This window comes from Rhea pennata, chromosome 5, assembly GCF_028389875.1.
Source record: "Rhea pennata isolate bPtePen1 chromosome 5, bPtePen1.pri, whole genome shotgun sequence".
In the NCBI taxonomy this organism is placed as follows: domain Eukaryota; kingdom Metazoa; phylum Chordata; class Aves; order Rheiformes; family Rheidae; genus Rhea; species Rhea pennata.
Window position 1 is genome coordinate 20,731,666 of NC_084667.1, and position 17,739 is coordinate 20,749,404.

At 37.0% G+C, this 17,739-nt stretch overlaps 1 protein-coding gene across 1 annotated transcript in view; it reads right to left on the bottom strand.

Annotated features, from left to right (window-relative positions):
• TTC17 (tetratricopeptide repeat domain 17) overlaps positions 1-17,739 on the bottom strand; it is a 57,193-nt gene that overhangs the window by 12,467 nt on the left and 26,987 nt on the right. The window contains 4 exon segments of the mRNA XM_062577299.1: positions 471-724; positions 1,849-2,019; positions 14,274-14,460; positions 16,406-16,630. Coding sequence (XP_062433283.1) covers positions 471-724; positions 1,849-2,019; positions 14,274-14,460; positions 16,406-16,630 — 837 coding nt within the window.

Genomic DNA, 17,739 nt, shown 5'->3' on the forward strand with positions numbered 1-17,739 from the left:
TTTTCTTCTCTTCTAACTGCATGCTACTGGGAGAAGAAAAATTCAAGGTCAGTTAAAGAAGAGTAACAATTGTTTTAACTTTTTTAAAATAAAACAGACTGTCAGATGTGGAGGTCCTAAAGAACAATGCTGTACTTACATAACATACAAAGATTTGGAAAGCACAGTGAAATTCTATTTTGTTTCCTAGCAGTGAAACTCAACCTACTCACGGTCAGCAGGAAGTTTTGAGACATCCAGTATCATTCAGCCCGTAAGCTCTTGCTACTAATCAATGCTTGAGATGCAGTCTCAGTGATGAGGAAGCCTTTTTATGAGGGGACGGACTGAAACTATGCAAGCCAGGACCTAGTTCTTTAGGTCCAGAGAGGACGCCCCTATATTTCTACACAAAACCCATCAACTGTCTTCGTCTTTCCCTCCACAACAGTAACTTGATACAAGACCTAGGTAAACTGAGCCAAACTCACCCATTCAGCTTCATCATCATCATCACCACAGTCTCCAAAACAGGAGCTAGCCAGTCCATCTGGAGATCCCTTTTTTAGGACCCGGATTCCTTGCAAGTCCATCCGACGGCCTTTTACCTCCAGTGCCCCCTCAAAAGCTTCCTGAGGCCAAGAATTTTCAAATTCATCTACCAAAGCCAACATTTCTTCAGACATCTGATCATCTTCTGAACCCTCCACTCCTTCTGAGCCATTGCTTTCTGCAATAACTGCATCTAAAATGAAATATCATAAAAATCTCACCAAAAATTCACTTCTTCCTTCATCCACAAACTGTACAAAAATATGTATTTTTTTCTGAGTCCCAGCCTTTCCTCTTGCACAAACCAAATACCACCAACCACTCACTGCACACTGCAAATGGAGAGAGGGACTGGAGAGTCTTTATGAGAACGCAGACTTTCCCACTGCAAAGCAGCATCAACTGTTGGTTCAAAAATGAACACCTCTAGCTCATTTTTAAGAGTTTCCTTTCCAGAAAAGACTTGTGTCTGTTCGAGAAAGTAAACAGGTGGTGTCTTTTCTTTACATATGAGTGTTAAACATGGAATAAAGCTCCTGCACCTTAATCACAGAGGCTGCTTTTCCTCACTGAGGAAACATCACTTGATGTTAGGTTTGGAGAAGAACAGTGAACAGAATATAACCAGTTTTAAGAGTTACTCATTGCTTTACAGACAGATGGGAAAAATGTAGGTTCTTCAAGGGTAATAATACTAGCATTTCAACCTGCAAAATAATCACAAGATCCCTTTTGGTACTCACCTACTTAATATAATATTTCATTATCATAATAAAAGAAGAAAAACTCCTCAGTTTTGCTATATGAAGGGTTCAAAACCAGAGGAGCATTAAAAGTTAACAGATATGGCTCTAATACTTGCATCACTTGCACAATAAAGCAAGTTACAGCCCATTTAGATTATATTCCTAGCACAACTACCTAAGGAGTAGCAAAGCTTTTCAAAGTTTTTTTTACTTTGGAGATCAAAAGTGTTAGGAAACAAAATATTCTGTTGAGCCACATAACGGTAAGTGAATAGACAAAGGACAACCTCCCTTTCTGTCCACACAGATTATGAAAGGTACCCAATTTACTCAAGAGTACTTTTTTTGCTATTAAGCCATATTAGGGCACCTTTCATTTGTCAGATATCTGAAATAAGTAGAAAAATAAAATCAAGTGTCATCCAAAGAATTAAGCTTTTCTTTCTGCTTTGTTAGAGCATTTTGTCCCCACAGCAAAACTAAGTAGTACTCAGCAAGGAGGAAGATAGCTCTTCCGCAAAATCTAGAAACCAACTCATCTGCCAGCTCTGGCATTACAGGGTTGACTTACTTTCCAGCCTTGAGAAGGAAGGATCCCTCACTGAACTCTGATTAAGGGCCTCCAGATCTTCCGCATCTCCCTCAGGGTGTTCTCCTGCCACTGCTGTGACTGATTCACGGGGGTCACCAAAGTACTTCTCCTTGTCATGACTGCCATCTGGATTTTTGTCATGACAGTGGCCTGAAAGACAGAGATTGACTGAAACATATCATGTAAGACTGTTCCTTCTGGACACAAAACCGTCTCTTAATTTTTCTAAATACAGACTAACAAAACAATTCTGCAAGGTATCAAACACACTGTTCAATGATAAAAAAAAAAAAAAAAACTGCTCAGAGCCTCTTGACCAGGCAGATCACCGAAACGGTTACAGGACACAGTATTACTAGGTATATACTCTGAACTACTAATGAAATAAAAATCAAAACATCTTTTGTGGGAAGGTTACACGGTACCTAGGAAATAACCCTGTGCTAGTAACAACTCCAGTGAGGATTCCCAAAGCATGTTTTTAATGACACTGCACTATACCTCTGGGTTGCTTGCCAGATGAACCTCACTCGAGCACTGTGAGCATTATGGCACCTATGTTGAAGAGATTAAGGACCAAGCCATATTGATAAAAGAGAGTGCCAGACTCTGACCTTATGTGCTAGTGATAAATGCTAAGTAGGTAAGACAGACTCATTAAACAGAGACAAAAGCTACTGGGAGTAATCTATGCTGAAAATCGTAAGTTTACTCAGCTGAAAATTCAACCCAATGTTTAGAATGTTTTGGTCCCAGCGGCCAGGTTTTAAGGTCAAATTCGACTGAACATAAAGACCTAGGAATAACGTTGCAAAAATTCAAATTTAGAGCCAGCAATGAGCAGATACAAAAATATAATCAGTCTTACTCTGAGACTCTTAAGTGACACTCTCAGTCAAGCTTTCAGATAACAGCCAGCCACCTAAATCAGCTGCAAACTTGTAACAATGTATTTTTTTTAATCTCAAATACATTTTAACTTAAGCTCTCAGATTTTACTAACTGTCAGCCTCCCACAGCAAGACTCGGAAGATATTTAAATAGATGTTCCCTGTCCTCTAACCCTAAACTCTGCTGGTAAAGAAACATTCTCCATAAAGCCCATGTGAGGCTGGGACGTGCTGTTAAGTTCACTGCACAGCTACAGAACTGAGATACAGACTGAGAACACGCCTCTAGTCACAGAGAAAGTCTACTGTGAAAGAGAAAAATAGATACTCAGAGTACCAAGCTGCTTCTCTAAATCCCTTCCTTTTTAATCACTCATGAGTGAAAACAGCTTACATACACAAATGAATTAAGATGCACATAGCAAATCAAAGAAAGCTGAAATTAAACACATGATGCTGAAGTATGCTCCTCATTCTACCCTCATCAATGCTAATTCCATTGCTCAATGCATACGGAAAACATTTTTTCAACTGGCAGCATGAAATACGAAGAATGTAAATAAAGCAGATCAATGACTCTTTCACCACACAATGATCCCATGTTACAAAAAAAAAAAAAAAAAAAAAAAATCAAGTCTTGCTTTCTATTAAGCTGGTAGGAAGGGAGGGCAGCTGTAATTCTCAAACAAGTGTAACCCATTTTATCGCTTCCCACTGAAGTGAAACTATAGCTTTTTATTGTTTATTCTCTAAATTTTGTATATGGAACACTAGTTGAATTTTCAACAGTGCTGAATATCTCAAGGTCCCCCACTTATGTCAATTCTCAAAATGACATCTTGGCAGGACAAACAGACCTGAGGAGTCACCAAAACCAAATTAAAAAGCCCCTGTAGTCATAAACCCTCTATGACAACCATGTTCTGCAAGTTCATGTGTGTAAAACAAACTCCCCAAAATCTAAGTTAAAAAAAAAAAAAGTAGTAAACTTCATAAACTGCTCTAACATCTGCTATACTATTATATTTAGCTTTTCCTACTTCTTTCACCAGTCACTTTCTTTAATCTTCTCCTCATCCCATCCACTGTGGCCCATAAAAAATTAGTTTCACTAACTCCCTCCCCCTCAAGAAAATGCCTCTACAATATACGGAGATCCTTATTTTTAATTTATAAGAAATGGTATACACAGAACATCGAAGTTGAAACTAGTCCCCCTGCCTGACATCAAAACCAGTCTGATTTTGATGCAAGTCTGGTACATCTTAAAAATGTGATGACTTTCAACACGGGGTATTGTGGGCAACTCATCAGTAGTATAAAGGGAAAAAAAACAAAATAAAACTGCAATATGTATGACTTTTTAAATTAAGTTTGAGATAAAACACCAAAAAGAGAAAAACAAATGGAAATAATGAGCAGAAAGACATTTAAAATATTACTTAAGACTAACCTTGTTAATATTCATTTACAAACACTGACAACTAAAAACAGACTAGATGAGTACTGGCTTTCTTAGGAGCTGAGCACTGCTATATATAGAAACCTGAGTGGCCTAATTTTTTCAAATTACTCCTTCCAGTTGCCCGATGTTGCATGAGGGGGAAAAAAAAAAAAGCTGTCTGAAAAAACACTGAAATTTTAAGATCTTTGACAAGATGATCATGAAGTTGGTACTACTGAAACACTGCAAGTCAGAATTTACAGCTTCTGTGTGCTGGATGCCTGAAGAACAAGTGAGAAGAATATAAGGTAGGAGTGTAAGACGGAAATAGCATAGCCCCAAACTCCAGGAACCACAGTATTCCCAAACTCTGATCTCTATCCGTTCTGTTCCACCATGCTGAGTTAAAGAAAAATCTTGGCTCTTAACTTCATAAAATGAGACACACTCATTTCCTTAATTTTTAGAGTTATACATTTAGAAGTTACAGTGGCAGAAAAATGCTTCAAAATAAAAGTTATTTAAAATTGTAAGCTCTTATTTTTTCTCATCACTTAGAATAAGCAGAGCTGGATTATCTCTTATCAATTACTAGGAGTTTTGCTCTAGTCAATGACTCTAAATTGCATATGTAAAATGCAAATTATATGGAAACAAGTGTCACTTAAATGGTGTGTCCTGATGCTTACACAGTGTGCACAGAGCTCTATCTACTGGAATTGGAAGTCAGTCTAATACCTGAATTGTCAGAGTACAGAACAAGCTGAAACCAAGCAGCTAAGTGTTAATATATTTTTTTCTTTTTTGGGGGTACATTCTCAAAATCAATATTCCTCACAATAAAATTTAGTAAAGGCAGTTCTTTTATAGCAAGAATGACATATCACAGAGCTCAACTGAAATAGTTTTACTGCCTGTATGCACGTGGCTAGTCTCATCTGTGGAAATTTCAGGAGCAGCATACCAATAAACGGTCATCTTTTCATCTTCACTAGCCACCGCTTACATAGAGACAGACATGCACAAGGCTCTGAAGACTAAAGGAGGTGGAATATTACCACTTTGCACATGAACATAAGTAATGACTCAAACTTCTTGGATCATAGGAAAGCTTTGGGGACATTTACCACTTGGGTGACAGGCACCCCAAAACAGGCAAAGTTACAGGCAAAAGTATATCCATTATAGAAATTAAACCGAAATGCAACATACTGTCACCTACCACTTTTATAAGACAAGTTCTGTTCAGCGCTTCACATCACAAACAGTGTAATTTCAAAGAACTTAAAAAAATAATTAGGAATTAATGAACTTACCAGTACTTTTAGTCACATAAAATGGTTCTGGCAGAAATCCCAGAAACTAGATTTTGGGCCAAAGTAACACCAGAAGAACTGTCTTGCTTTCTGCACCATGGTGACTTCACTTTAGTATCAGATCACCAGGCCAGGCTAGTGTTACAGGGAATTGCTATCTGAAGGACTGCCCCTCAAACAACATATAAAACATGAGCTTTGATACCTTTCATGGCAACATTAACTCTGGTGATTACACACTGCATGTCCAAATTGCCTTGATGTTTGAAGGCAGGTATGATGATTTATTTTCTTAAGATCTTGATCTTGTGAACTATCCACAGCAACCATGTTATTCCAATCACATATGAACAAATATTTAGTGGCAAAAAAAAAAAAAATAACATTCTTTAGAATGAGACACACACTTGGTAGGGAAAATAAAAATCAAGTTAGTTATTTTAATATGAGTTTAAAAGCAATAGGATTAGCAGCAACTAGAAGAGAAACTTATCTTTAGCAGCTATTGTTGCTCTGTTCACCTACATTATAAATTACTGTGGTTCTATTAAGATTTTACTCTCAAATTCATGCAGTCCTTTTATTACTATTTTCCTTTGTTTTCAATCACAGAAAAATACATATTTACACTTCAAAAAGCCCCCCCCCCCCAAATACGAGTGAGCTTTCACAGCAAAAACTGCAAACCAGTTAAGACTAAACAGTTATCATAAGATACGTTCTGGAAATGCCATAAGCTACACCTGCTGGAACTGCATGACAGCACTATACTCCAGAAACAGTATCTAAGTTTATTTTACACTTTGCACACTCAAAAGCATGAAAATATAGCTCTACAAAAAACATACTGTTCTTAGTGAAAAGCAATAAGGTGAAATACATGCTATGAATATCTTATGGCTAATACTGGGTTCCCCGACTTTATGCAGTACACTTTTGAAATCTGTTTCTGATTAAACCATGGAATTTCTTAATTTAATGATCACTACCATAAATGAAGACAGCGCCCAGCATTTGTTCTGCTCTCCTTCTAACCTTCCTTCATCACGAGCCTCATACCTCTTCTTAAGCTAAGCAGTAAATATCTTGCAATCCTGCCTGTTGAATTCTATGATGCCTACACACTAAAGTTTAAAAGCAATTAAGTACAAGCATAACCCTTCCATGAGAAAGGGTATCACGTAATTGAGCCTTAAAATAATTAACTAATCCCATGATTAGTTGCTGGTAGCCTTTTACTTCTCTCAACATACAGTATGGCACTGTGATGCCAAGTAATGTCTGTACATGTGCATCTTTGAATATCACCCTGCCTGTAAGGTTTGTATATACAATGGAATTGAAGCAGTATTAAGTGACCTGATTTCATACATTTTTTATTTTAAGAACATGTTTTTGACAGCCTGTATTTATACTTACCTGTCTATAGCACTTCTCTTTGCTAGGTTACACTGCTCAATTAGAACAGATTTATAGTCATATCTGATCCATAATACTTTACAGTTTTGTTTGGGATAGATATCTGTATAGTCTTCTTCCTAACTGAAGATCAAAGCAGATCAGACACTGACATATTCAAGCAGCAAAACAATGTTTTAACTAGTCAGGCAGGAATGTCCCATATTAGACTATGACAGCTTTTATATGCTTAGCATTTTATCTGACACAAACACAAGTCCATGAAGAAGCAGAGTCACCGCTGTTAGAGAAAAATTGAGAAAAGTAATCTTGGTTTTGAGGGAGTGATGAGCAATAAGCAGAAATTGGATTATTCTTCTCTAGAGTCTAAGAAAGGAACTATTGCAGAAATCAAAAATTGACAAGAATAATGCCAATCACCCTACTTTAGATTCAAAAGGAAAACATTTTCCTCCTATTGCTATAATACTGCATAGCTATAAAATTGTACCTGCAGAAAGACTAGGAATTTTGGGAAGAAGCTTCTGTTTCCCCAAAACTGCTAGGTTCAAGGAGCATTCTATGGAAACTTCAAATTGTCCTAGATCAGCAGCTAGTAGCCAGAAAGTATGATAGATTTAAAGCTTTGAGGACACTCAGAACAGAACACAACAGAATCTCACATGAACCAGGCAGCCAACCTTAAAAGGGAAAACAAATCAAAGCAGACAGATCAGGGGTAGTTAAGTGTCTGGCGGTCCATGGTTCAGCATGCAGTGCTCATTTCAATCTGAGCACATGGCACTGCATGCTGATTTGAAACAATCTCAGCATGACTCACTATAGGATGAGGATATACATCATCACTTTACAAGTTCTCAAATTTAAGCTAGGTGAATATAGCTTTCGAGATCTTGGCAAGTTGTTAATGACATTAACTATGCATCACCTGTTCTCCCATTCATGGGAGCCACATGTTCCTTCTCTTCCAGATACACTTTCATTAAGTCACCAATTTTGTCTGTGCAAATTTACTATGTTGTTGTTCATGCAATTCCATCTTCCTGGGGATGCAGTTGAGAAATTATCATTTCCTGGAAAAAGGCTATTGAACTTATGCAGTATTTGAGCCTTTTCGAAAAGTTTCAGCTCTAAGCAGCACACACTATTTGGATTCAGGATGAAATTCTAGCAACTTCACGCCCAAAATCACCACTGGTGAAAACAGCCTCCTAAAAAGAGATGAAGACAGTAAGTGTCTCATCTTTTCTACCTTCCTATCACAAAAAGCACCAAAAATATTTCAGAAGAATGTTAATGCATCTAATAACTGGAGGGATCAGCTTTTGAAAGTTTGATTCTGAAAGAAAACCTTTTCTCTCCCACTGTAACCCTCATGATCCTCCTGTTACACAAGCATGTGTATCCTTGAAGTAACTGAATGCTCCAGCTAATATACTATGAAGAATCATTTGCAGCAGTTTCTGGCAGAAACAATGCTTTCCTGTAAGGCAAAGCAAAGAGAAAACTAAAATGAATTGTCACAATCTAATCCCTTTCATGAACACACTCACAGATAAATAACAGTGCTAACATTCCTGATAATCTAAGCAAGCCTCATGAGTGCTCTAGAATTCTGTCTTTAAACTTTTTCCTCCCTTTATTTGCTTTTCAAGTCATTTTAAAGGTAGTGCTATTCAGTTCAGAATCACATGCAACTGATACAGATTCTGGCTTTTTGCACCAACTAAAACAAGATTAAACTCTGAGTTAGCTCAACAGCCTCCATTCAAGAGTAAACATCCCTCCTTCCACCTATTAACACTGTAAATGATGAGCATTCCTTGGAGGAACAAGATACAGCACCTTGAGAAGGAGGAAACTAAAATGTTAGTATGATAAAAGTGCCTGGAAGGATCCCATGCTATAGCAAATGGAAAGAACACTTAGCAGCCTCTTACCAGAGACTGTGCAATCAGTCAGAGCCTGCAGGGATCACTGAGTAAGTGAAACAAGACCAAGTATTTCCAATCTCTATGTTTTAACACACATTGTAAAGAAAACATGTTTGTTTTGGTGTATGTAGTGCTTTTGGTTAGCTTTATGCAACCAGGAGAAATTACAGCTATTAAGTTAAGCATTAGAAGTTTAACTGTGATGTTGATTTAAGCAATTCATTTAATCTGTCCTTAAGCTTACTATCAGAGTTTCAAGCATAGATTCTCCTTTCAGGTCAATCTCTCCTTTTCAGGTCAATTTTCTTAAAAGTCTAAGCTTACTGACTTTACAGAAAGTTAAGTGATGGAGGATGTCAAAAGAAACTGTAGTCACCTCAGAGATCATACACCTTTCACCCATGTTTTATTTTAAGAGGAAGTAGAGGAAATAAACTAAGACTTGATTTCATATGGTATATGGTATTTGTACCACAAGAGGGCACTAAAAGCATTCTTAAAGTCAATTATTAAACTATCGCTGTATATATACGTATCACAGAACAAAGCCACAATGTAAGGAAATACACACTGCTTTTGCAAACATGCATACTCACCACATAAAAGTGTTCAGAGATTGGTGTTATAAACATACATTCATAATGTACTCACACTACTTCTACTTGCAACAGAGCAGCACAAATTTTTCTGTAAAAGCACTACTCTGCCAAGTAACAAAAGACAGCGAGACAAAAAACGCTCAAAGCTTAAAACACTGTATGCTTCATGTTTTGAATATCATCAATTAATTGAAGCTTGTCATTTTGGATTTTGATCTTGTTCACAAGAATACAAAGGGCATGAATTCCAAAAGAATTGGAACTACTACTTAGAGGAAGATGCTTACAGCTGGAGAAAAATATTCTGGGCACAGTGAGTTTCGCATGCCCAAGCAGCAATTTTGTTTACACAGAGATAAGGAAAGGTCCTATGCAACAGCAGTTAACAAACTGGCACATTCCAGCAGTCAGCTGATCAGCAATCACTGAAAACGTGTCTACTATACTGCAATTTTTTCTTTAAATGGCAAAGAATGCTTCACAACATTCGAATGTTCAGGTCAGCCAAAAAAAGTGCCAGAACTACATGATAAACGCCACTGATGATTATGTCATAAAAATGTACTGTATAAAACCTGGTACGGTATCATTTCAATATTAGATGAAAATTCTGCTGGCTTTCTCTGCTGGCTTGATGTGCAGCATAAAGCCAAAGTATTTCATTTCCGCATCTCAGAGGTGATAATAATTTTAACCCTCTTATATAAGGTCTCTTTGCTCCTATTACTTGTGCATCAGATATGGCTTCTCCGATATCTGTCAGGCAACACACACTTTCTGCTACTTAACATGCTTCAGAAACTCATTACAGCCAAATGATCAATAGTAACGTATTTATCCCTATTGTCAACTCACCTCTGGAAGGATCAACACAGGCTTTTCCCACAAAAGCAAAGTCTTCTGATTGTTTTCCCAGTGTTTTGGAAATAAGGGACTTACTGTCTGTTGGTGCAAGGCACAGATGCATACCTAGTACTACAGCATGATTGCTGTTGTAGCCATATAAACTACAATTGATTGAATTCCTGCAGTTGCCTAAAATGCATTTCATGTATTGTAGTCTTATTTAATAGTTTTTTCACCTTCCAGGTAAAACAAGTAAATCTTCTACCTCCCAGGTAAAAACAAATACACCCCCCCCTACACACACACCCCAAGCAACACCAAAACTTTTTGCAGGTTTAGAAATTCTTTTACAAGGAAAAAATGAAAACTTTTCTGTACACCTTAAAGCAGGAGCCGACTATTCATCAATAGAAGTTAAATAATAAAGCACAAGCCTGAGATTTCTAATTACTCTTTTAATGTGTGTGAATATTTGATATGTATTTCAAATTTGGGTTTAAAATATAAATCTTTATCTGAAACAGAGGCACCTAGAAAAGAAGGACCAGGCAGCAGCATAGGAGCTATAAGCAAGCATCCAGCAAGTTAGCATTAGTGTAGTGTGCTTCAAAAATCCTGTACTAACAGTGAATATCTCGATGATCTTCAGAAAATTCATGTTTCACCTACTTGAAATGTGCATGATATGCACATTGTAATAAAGAGTCAGATTATAAATTCAAATATTTGATCCCACATCCCATTCAGTACACCATGCTAGTGTAGGAACAGCGCTGCCCATTTGCTCCATCCTGCTAATGAATCCTGGTACCAAAACAAGGATGTTCAACCACCCTGCGAGTTAGGTCAGTTCACAAGACAGGAAGTGACAGGCAGAGCAGAGAGACAAACACCACACGCACACACAAGCCAAAGCACAGGCAGCCCCACTACTGCTGCTTTCGGAAAGCCATTAAATGAGAGACCAGATCTGAATTTCCAACTTCTAGGTCGATTTCTCAGCACATCAGGTACTACTAGATCGCTATTTCTTAGTTCTGACAAATCTGCAGTAATTATGATGTGCTATCAGGGTGCATAACAGCAAGAGAACTAAGTAAGCTTGGTATCAAACGTCACAGGCAGCAACACACATTTTGAAAGGCTGTGAAAGGACCTCCTGAAGAAATAATCCTGTGATACTGGAATGGTCAAGCACACATTTGATCCACGTATTTCCAAATGTGTTGCATTAGCTCTAAACTCTGATTCAGAACGGTGTATGGAAGTATTGTTCCGTTTGGATGCTGTCATAAAAATGTGTATTTCAGTTTGACATGGAGCTAATGAGCAGCGATTACGTTTTTTTTAAACAAATTTTGTAAGTCTACATGATATTATAATATTGTGACAAATGCTATACGGTCAACAGGCAATGGCAAATATTAGCATCTAAATAAAGTCTACGTTTCTTTTGTTCTACATAGCAGTTAAATAATTATATATACCAATAATATCCTTGGCAAAGGCTTTGAAGTAAGTGTGTAAGGTCCAAATTTAAATTTATAATCACTTTTCAATTGTTTATTTTGAACTGAAAGATGCACAACAGAATACTTTTAAGAGCAAACTGAGTTTCAGGTACACATTCTTAAAACAGTTTATTCTTGGAGATTCAACCTTGCTTTCAGATAGCTTATGCAGTTTCCTCCTGAGCTAGCCAAAGTTTACAGTGGAGAAATTATTTCCTCCAAACTTATGAAAATAAGATAAGTAAGTCTGCTTTTCCATTTTTGGGCTCTGAACTTTGATTTAAAGCACAAATCATCAGAGTTGAATCAACCAGAATGTTTATTTTGCACTCTGAAGAAGAAAGTACAAATAACATTTACACCAGGCTCACACTTTCAGGTTTCTTGCACTCAAACAAAGGACAACCTAAAGGGTTTTATAGATAGAAATGGAAAAGAGAAGAATATCAAGACAGAGTCTTAGAAAAAAGCAACATATATATGGTAAAATACCTAAATATATTGGAGTTCCGATATTTAATGAGCAAAATAACACACTATGACTCAGCTCTTCAGATTATAGGCTTTACAGATTCCTAAAAAAACAAAAACCCCCCAAACCCCAGCTGAATATATTCATGCTCACTTTAACCTGCAACAAGCTAGCAAAAAGGGAAAGATCACACTTTCCATATGCACTTTTGACAGGGATTACTCCTCACACTGAATAATCACAAACTTCCAAAATAGCACATGTAATAACAGTAACAGTCCTTAAAATTAAAATTCAAGATCAAGAATCAGTGCAAACTGCAGCCTAGAATCAGCCACCAAACTACAGCAATATGATTTTAAATATTATGATGAATTTGAGGAGAGAAAAAACAATTAAAAAAACCCCAAAAAACAGCGCGCGCACACACACACACACACACACACACACACACACACAAAAGAAGAATGCAAGAGATTGCTTCATGGTTGAAATACAGACATTATTAACATCTCAGTCTGTGAATATACTTTTAAATTATTCTTTCTGCCTCATTTCAAAATACAGTTGCTATCACTAATGTTTGACTGGAAAAATTTTAACCTTGTGATTTTAAAAGATGATCTTAGTAAAAACTAAGCACTGAAATTTTTCTCCAGTACAGCAAAAAAAATCCCTTGCAATGAAATGTTGAAGCACCACTCCTTCTTGGGGTATCTGTTGGGATGTTTAAGAAAAGGGCAGTCTTGTATTAAAAGTTTCAATGAAACGTACCAGTGTGCCTTTCATTCCTCTGCACAACTGACGTGCTGTTAACAAGAGCAAAAATGCATAAGGACTTGGCAAATCTTATTATTCTAATGGCACAATCATGAAATGTTGCCTACACTAGTGTGACACCTGCAATATATCAAGAGACAGTGGCCTCTGGTCTACACTTAAGATGCGTAATTCGAGACAGAAGATTAAAGAGGTGGTTTTTCCACTGGAAATAGAATTCAAAAAATCCTTCCGAGAAAGTCCTTGTAATACTAAAAATTAAAAGCACTTCTCATGTGAGGTTTTCATTTAAAAATAAAACAAAAATTAAATAGAAATACCCCTTGGTGACAGTTTGATACAAAAAGGACTACCAAATATATTCATAAAAGTTCTTCAAGATTGCTCAGGTGCAGCATATTAGCGATACAGAAGTACAGACAGGATAGCTGAAGTATTCAGTAGGGTCCAGGGGAACAGAAAAAAATTGTCTCAAAAACCTGATTGTTTTTTTATTCAAGTAGCCACCAACTGCTACAAAACATTATATCCTAAATAGTTTTAAATATTTGAGCTGGGAAAGGATGAGAGCAAAGTAATTTTCCTTATAGAATTTTAGAGAGCTAGGAGTAATGACCACAGACACCCCAAATAAACAATATTGACACAATATAGTCTATTCCATAAAGACTGAGCACACACACACACATCCAAAAAAAAAAAAAAGGGGACCTCCACAGTACTGAAAATATAAGAATGAAAACTACAGCCAATCTTCACCGAATTCTTCAGCTTTCAGAAAGCAAATGTGTCAGTTTCTGAAATCTGAAGGTGAGTATACAGGGGCTGTTTGTTGAGTAGCCTAGCAATAGCAGCCATGCACTTCCATAAATACCAAATCCATCACTCCTCATTTACCAGTAAAAGATATGGTTGAGGCCGTTAAGGTATTACGGACACATTCAGAAAGCAAGCTGCACTCTGTGGCAGCCCTCCAATCATTTAAGATGTTGTTCTCAAGCACTTTTTAATGGACCAAAACTTCCCCCTTAGAAGGAAAATTGCCTCAACCTTGGTCTTTATGAGGAGAAAGCACTATAAAGCAAAAGGTAGGATTCTTAGAAAAAGAGCACAGTAATCACAAATTTCAAGTGCAATATCGAAGGCCAAGGGACATTATTTCACTTGAGGTCCATCTTTCAGCTGTTGCTTACCACTGCATACAGAAGAGGTGATGTTGTACAGAAAAGGGTAAAACTGCAAACAACGGATCAACTTCAGGCTGCTTTCGCACTCCGAACACTTTGTAGTCAAATCCAGTGCACGTCTGAAGGCCTGCAGGGCTCCACTAATGTTGTTCAGAGCCAGATATGCATTTCCTAGGCTCAAAAAAGTCAGAGGCTACGAAGAGAAAAAGCAACACTTCTCAGCACAAGTACGTTCACAGGCTGAAACTGAAATGGAAAAAAATCTGCCAACTCACATACTCGCAGAACTGACTGGAAGGAATTTAGAAAGCTTTTTTAATATGGCCTACCTGTTCCTTGAATGGAGGACTAACAGCTTGATGCTCTGATGCTAAAGGAGAGCTGTATTTACATAAGGGTTGTGTTTAGGAATCCAACTAAGATGAAAAACACTGCTTATATAAATATGCACTGAAATGGGTTATAAATATGTATTTAATCTTCATCATGAACATAATGTTTACAGCACAGCAGCGAAGAACAATATAATTAACAATATAATGCTAGAACAGTGACGATTGATAAATGTAACTCAGCAGCTGTTTTTCCACTGAAAAAAAATTTATGTTCATCATCTCAAAGTCTGGAGATGAATGAATAGCTTAAGACTTTTCAGACTGATCTTAGCCTGTATTAAACATCATTGAGGAAAAGGTGCAAGTAGAGCAACTGGATTATGCCAAAAAATTTACCAATTGGTGATTTCTTGTTTGTAAGGCTGCTGAATTCAGTCTGATATTACATTTCACTTTGATCAGCAAGTTTTATTTCCTTCTTCTGATCCTACATTTAGTATTATTTCTTTTCTTTTTTCTTTTTTCAGTTTTTGCTATTATAGCACATAATTCATTATCTGTAGTTGTAATTCTGCCTGATTTGTATTTACTTTCCATTATATCGCATTACAGGAAATCTGGTTTAAGCACAAATTCTCCTGCTGGACTTTCTGATACAACAGGTATTGTGGGATTGGGAATGCCTGGACAAAATGGGAGCAGCCATTATTGTAACAAGTATTTGTCAATACTTTTAAAGAAAAATCCCACTCATGCAGTTTGGTCCTAAGAATCCCAAGGAAGCCTCCAAACCATGTACTTTCAAGTTTTCTTCTTAAGGCACATCATATAAGAACAGTTCTTCTTATAGGTCCTTTCTGTATCTGCAACCCAAACTGGCTAGATTCCTTTCCAACAATCACAAAATTGTTCCTGAATGTTAAATTTCAAGAAGCTAATTCTGTGTTTTTTTTTTTTTTTCTTGTTTTACTACTAGATCATTGGTGGTCTCGCTGTTTTAAGCCCTCTGTTTATTTAACCACAGAGGTACAAGCACAGACAAAAAGTCACTTCAATTAAACTTTCTGAAGTCTCTCTCATGAAAGACCAAAATTACTTGCCAAAGAAAGGGCGCTGTGGTATGGCTGTCTGTGGTATCTGTACTCCCAGCCAACTTCAGGTTCCCTCTTATTTTATTCTGCCCTTCCTCTCCTCTTCACAACTGTTTTGCCCAGTCCCATAATTTCTATAGCTTATAGAATTACTTTCTATATGAGATATAAACATTCTGCAGATGGCAGCCTATTTTTGTCATTCAAGTAAAAAAAGAGTTTTGAACCCACGGTTGGAAATAAATTCACCAATACATCTAGAAGACAGTTCTTTTGGATACGTAGATGAAATCTAGGGACAAAGAAAACAGTACAGAAACAATCCAAGCGGCTAAAATGATGCCTATGAAGCCAGAGACTTCAGTGACATGTGCAGCTCAAAAAAAAGTTTTAAAAAGCCAGACAACGCTGACAGCACCATGGATCTACACTACTACCACAGTATCAGATTTGGAGTCCTTGAAGCCACTTGTTGATATACTAGGTTTGCGAGGCAGAACTCTATCTATTTTGGAAGCCCTTATGTTCCAGAAGTTTTCCTCAATATTCAGCATTGCTCAATTAGCTCCAGAATTTAAGTGAAAATTACCATCCATTCCAAATCACAAACTGTAAGCTGAACTGCACACACAACCATGTAACATGCAATAGCAACTAACGAATTAAAGGAAAGGACATTCACTACTGAACAAAGACAAAACCAGCTTCTTACCTCAGAGGTATTGATAGCCAAAGCCTTTAGCAGGAGTCTGCTGGCATCCAAATGAAGACCATAATGAATCAAGAGGTTAGCAAGATTGACTAGAGGGATATCCTGATATTCATGTGGGGCCAAATTAAATGCTTTTTTCAAACAAGCGATAGCAAAGGAGCTATTTCCAACTGCACGCCAGTACAGTCCAGCTTCATTAAGCACAAGCCATAGTGGATCTTCTGGCTATAGGAGAGTTGGGGAAAAGGATGAACACACAGAAAGAGGTGTCTCAGGAAGACATGAACACTGTGCATCTGCATACTAGACATAAATTATCTTTGACCACTAGTAGCTCGCTTCATTTATCCTACCTGGGTGAAATTCAAATTAATGCAACTTACTATCTGATCTGTAATTTAGTAGGAGTTGCTGCTCACTCCGTTACTCATGACTGCCTTTTATCATGACCACAAATCCCTTAAAATACACAAGTGATAATTGTTGGCTGGCTTTGGGAAGCAACATCTGCTAGTCACTTCAAGCTTAAAAGCATATCAATATAGATCTGTGTAAAAAAAATGTTGCCAATTTGAAGGTAAGCCAGTTTTTAAGTAGTAGTTAGATATGCTTCTAGGTCCTATAGCCAACATCAAGATTCCCTGTCAACTTAAGGTTTCAGAATTACTTTTTTCTTAAATTTAGTTATCTAGTTATTTATCTTATGTATAGATGACACTATGTAATATGTGCTGGATGCTGTTTAAAGAACATAAAACAACAAGCAACAAATGAGGGCACAAGGGAAAAAAAATGCAAGAAACAGGAATATACACTTTGAATATTCCTAACTTCAATGCTGTTGAAAAAGCTAATAGGTACAATGACTTTCTTCAGTATTTTAAAGTCAACCTTACATGCAATAGTTTTACCTGTACTTCAAGATGCACTGGAAGATATCATTAAGCTATACTAGCTTTTTGTTTTGAGTACCTTACGTAACAATCTATAATTGTAAGAATACTTAACACCTCAGATTTGCAATGCACATATGTAATATTACTCGCATGTTATCCATACTAAATTCCTCACCGAATTGCTCTCCACACACAGGTCTCAAAGTATTCTTAAACTAAATCCTTGGCAAACTATTAATACTTTATCTTTTCCAAGACAAAAATGCTAACTGTGGCACTCTTGCTCTAGAAAATTCATAATTTGCACAACAGGCATAACAGAGTGGTATTCTTACCCCAGCATCTAAGTGACCAAAAAGTCAAAACTTTTAGCGTGAAGGCAAAAGAATACTACAGTTAAAATACCTGTGCACTGCAACAGTACATTAGATATCTATA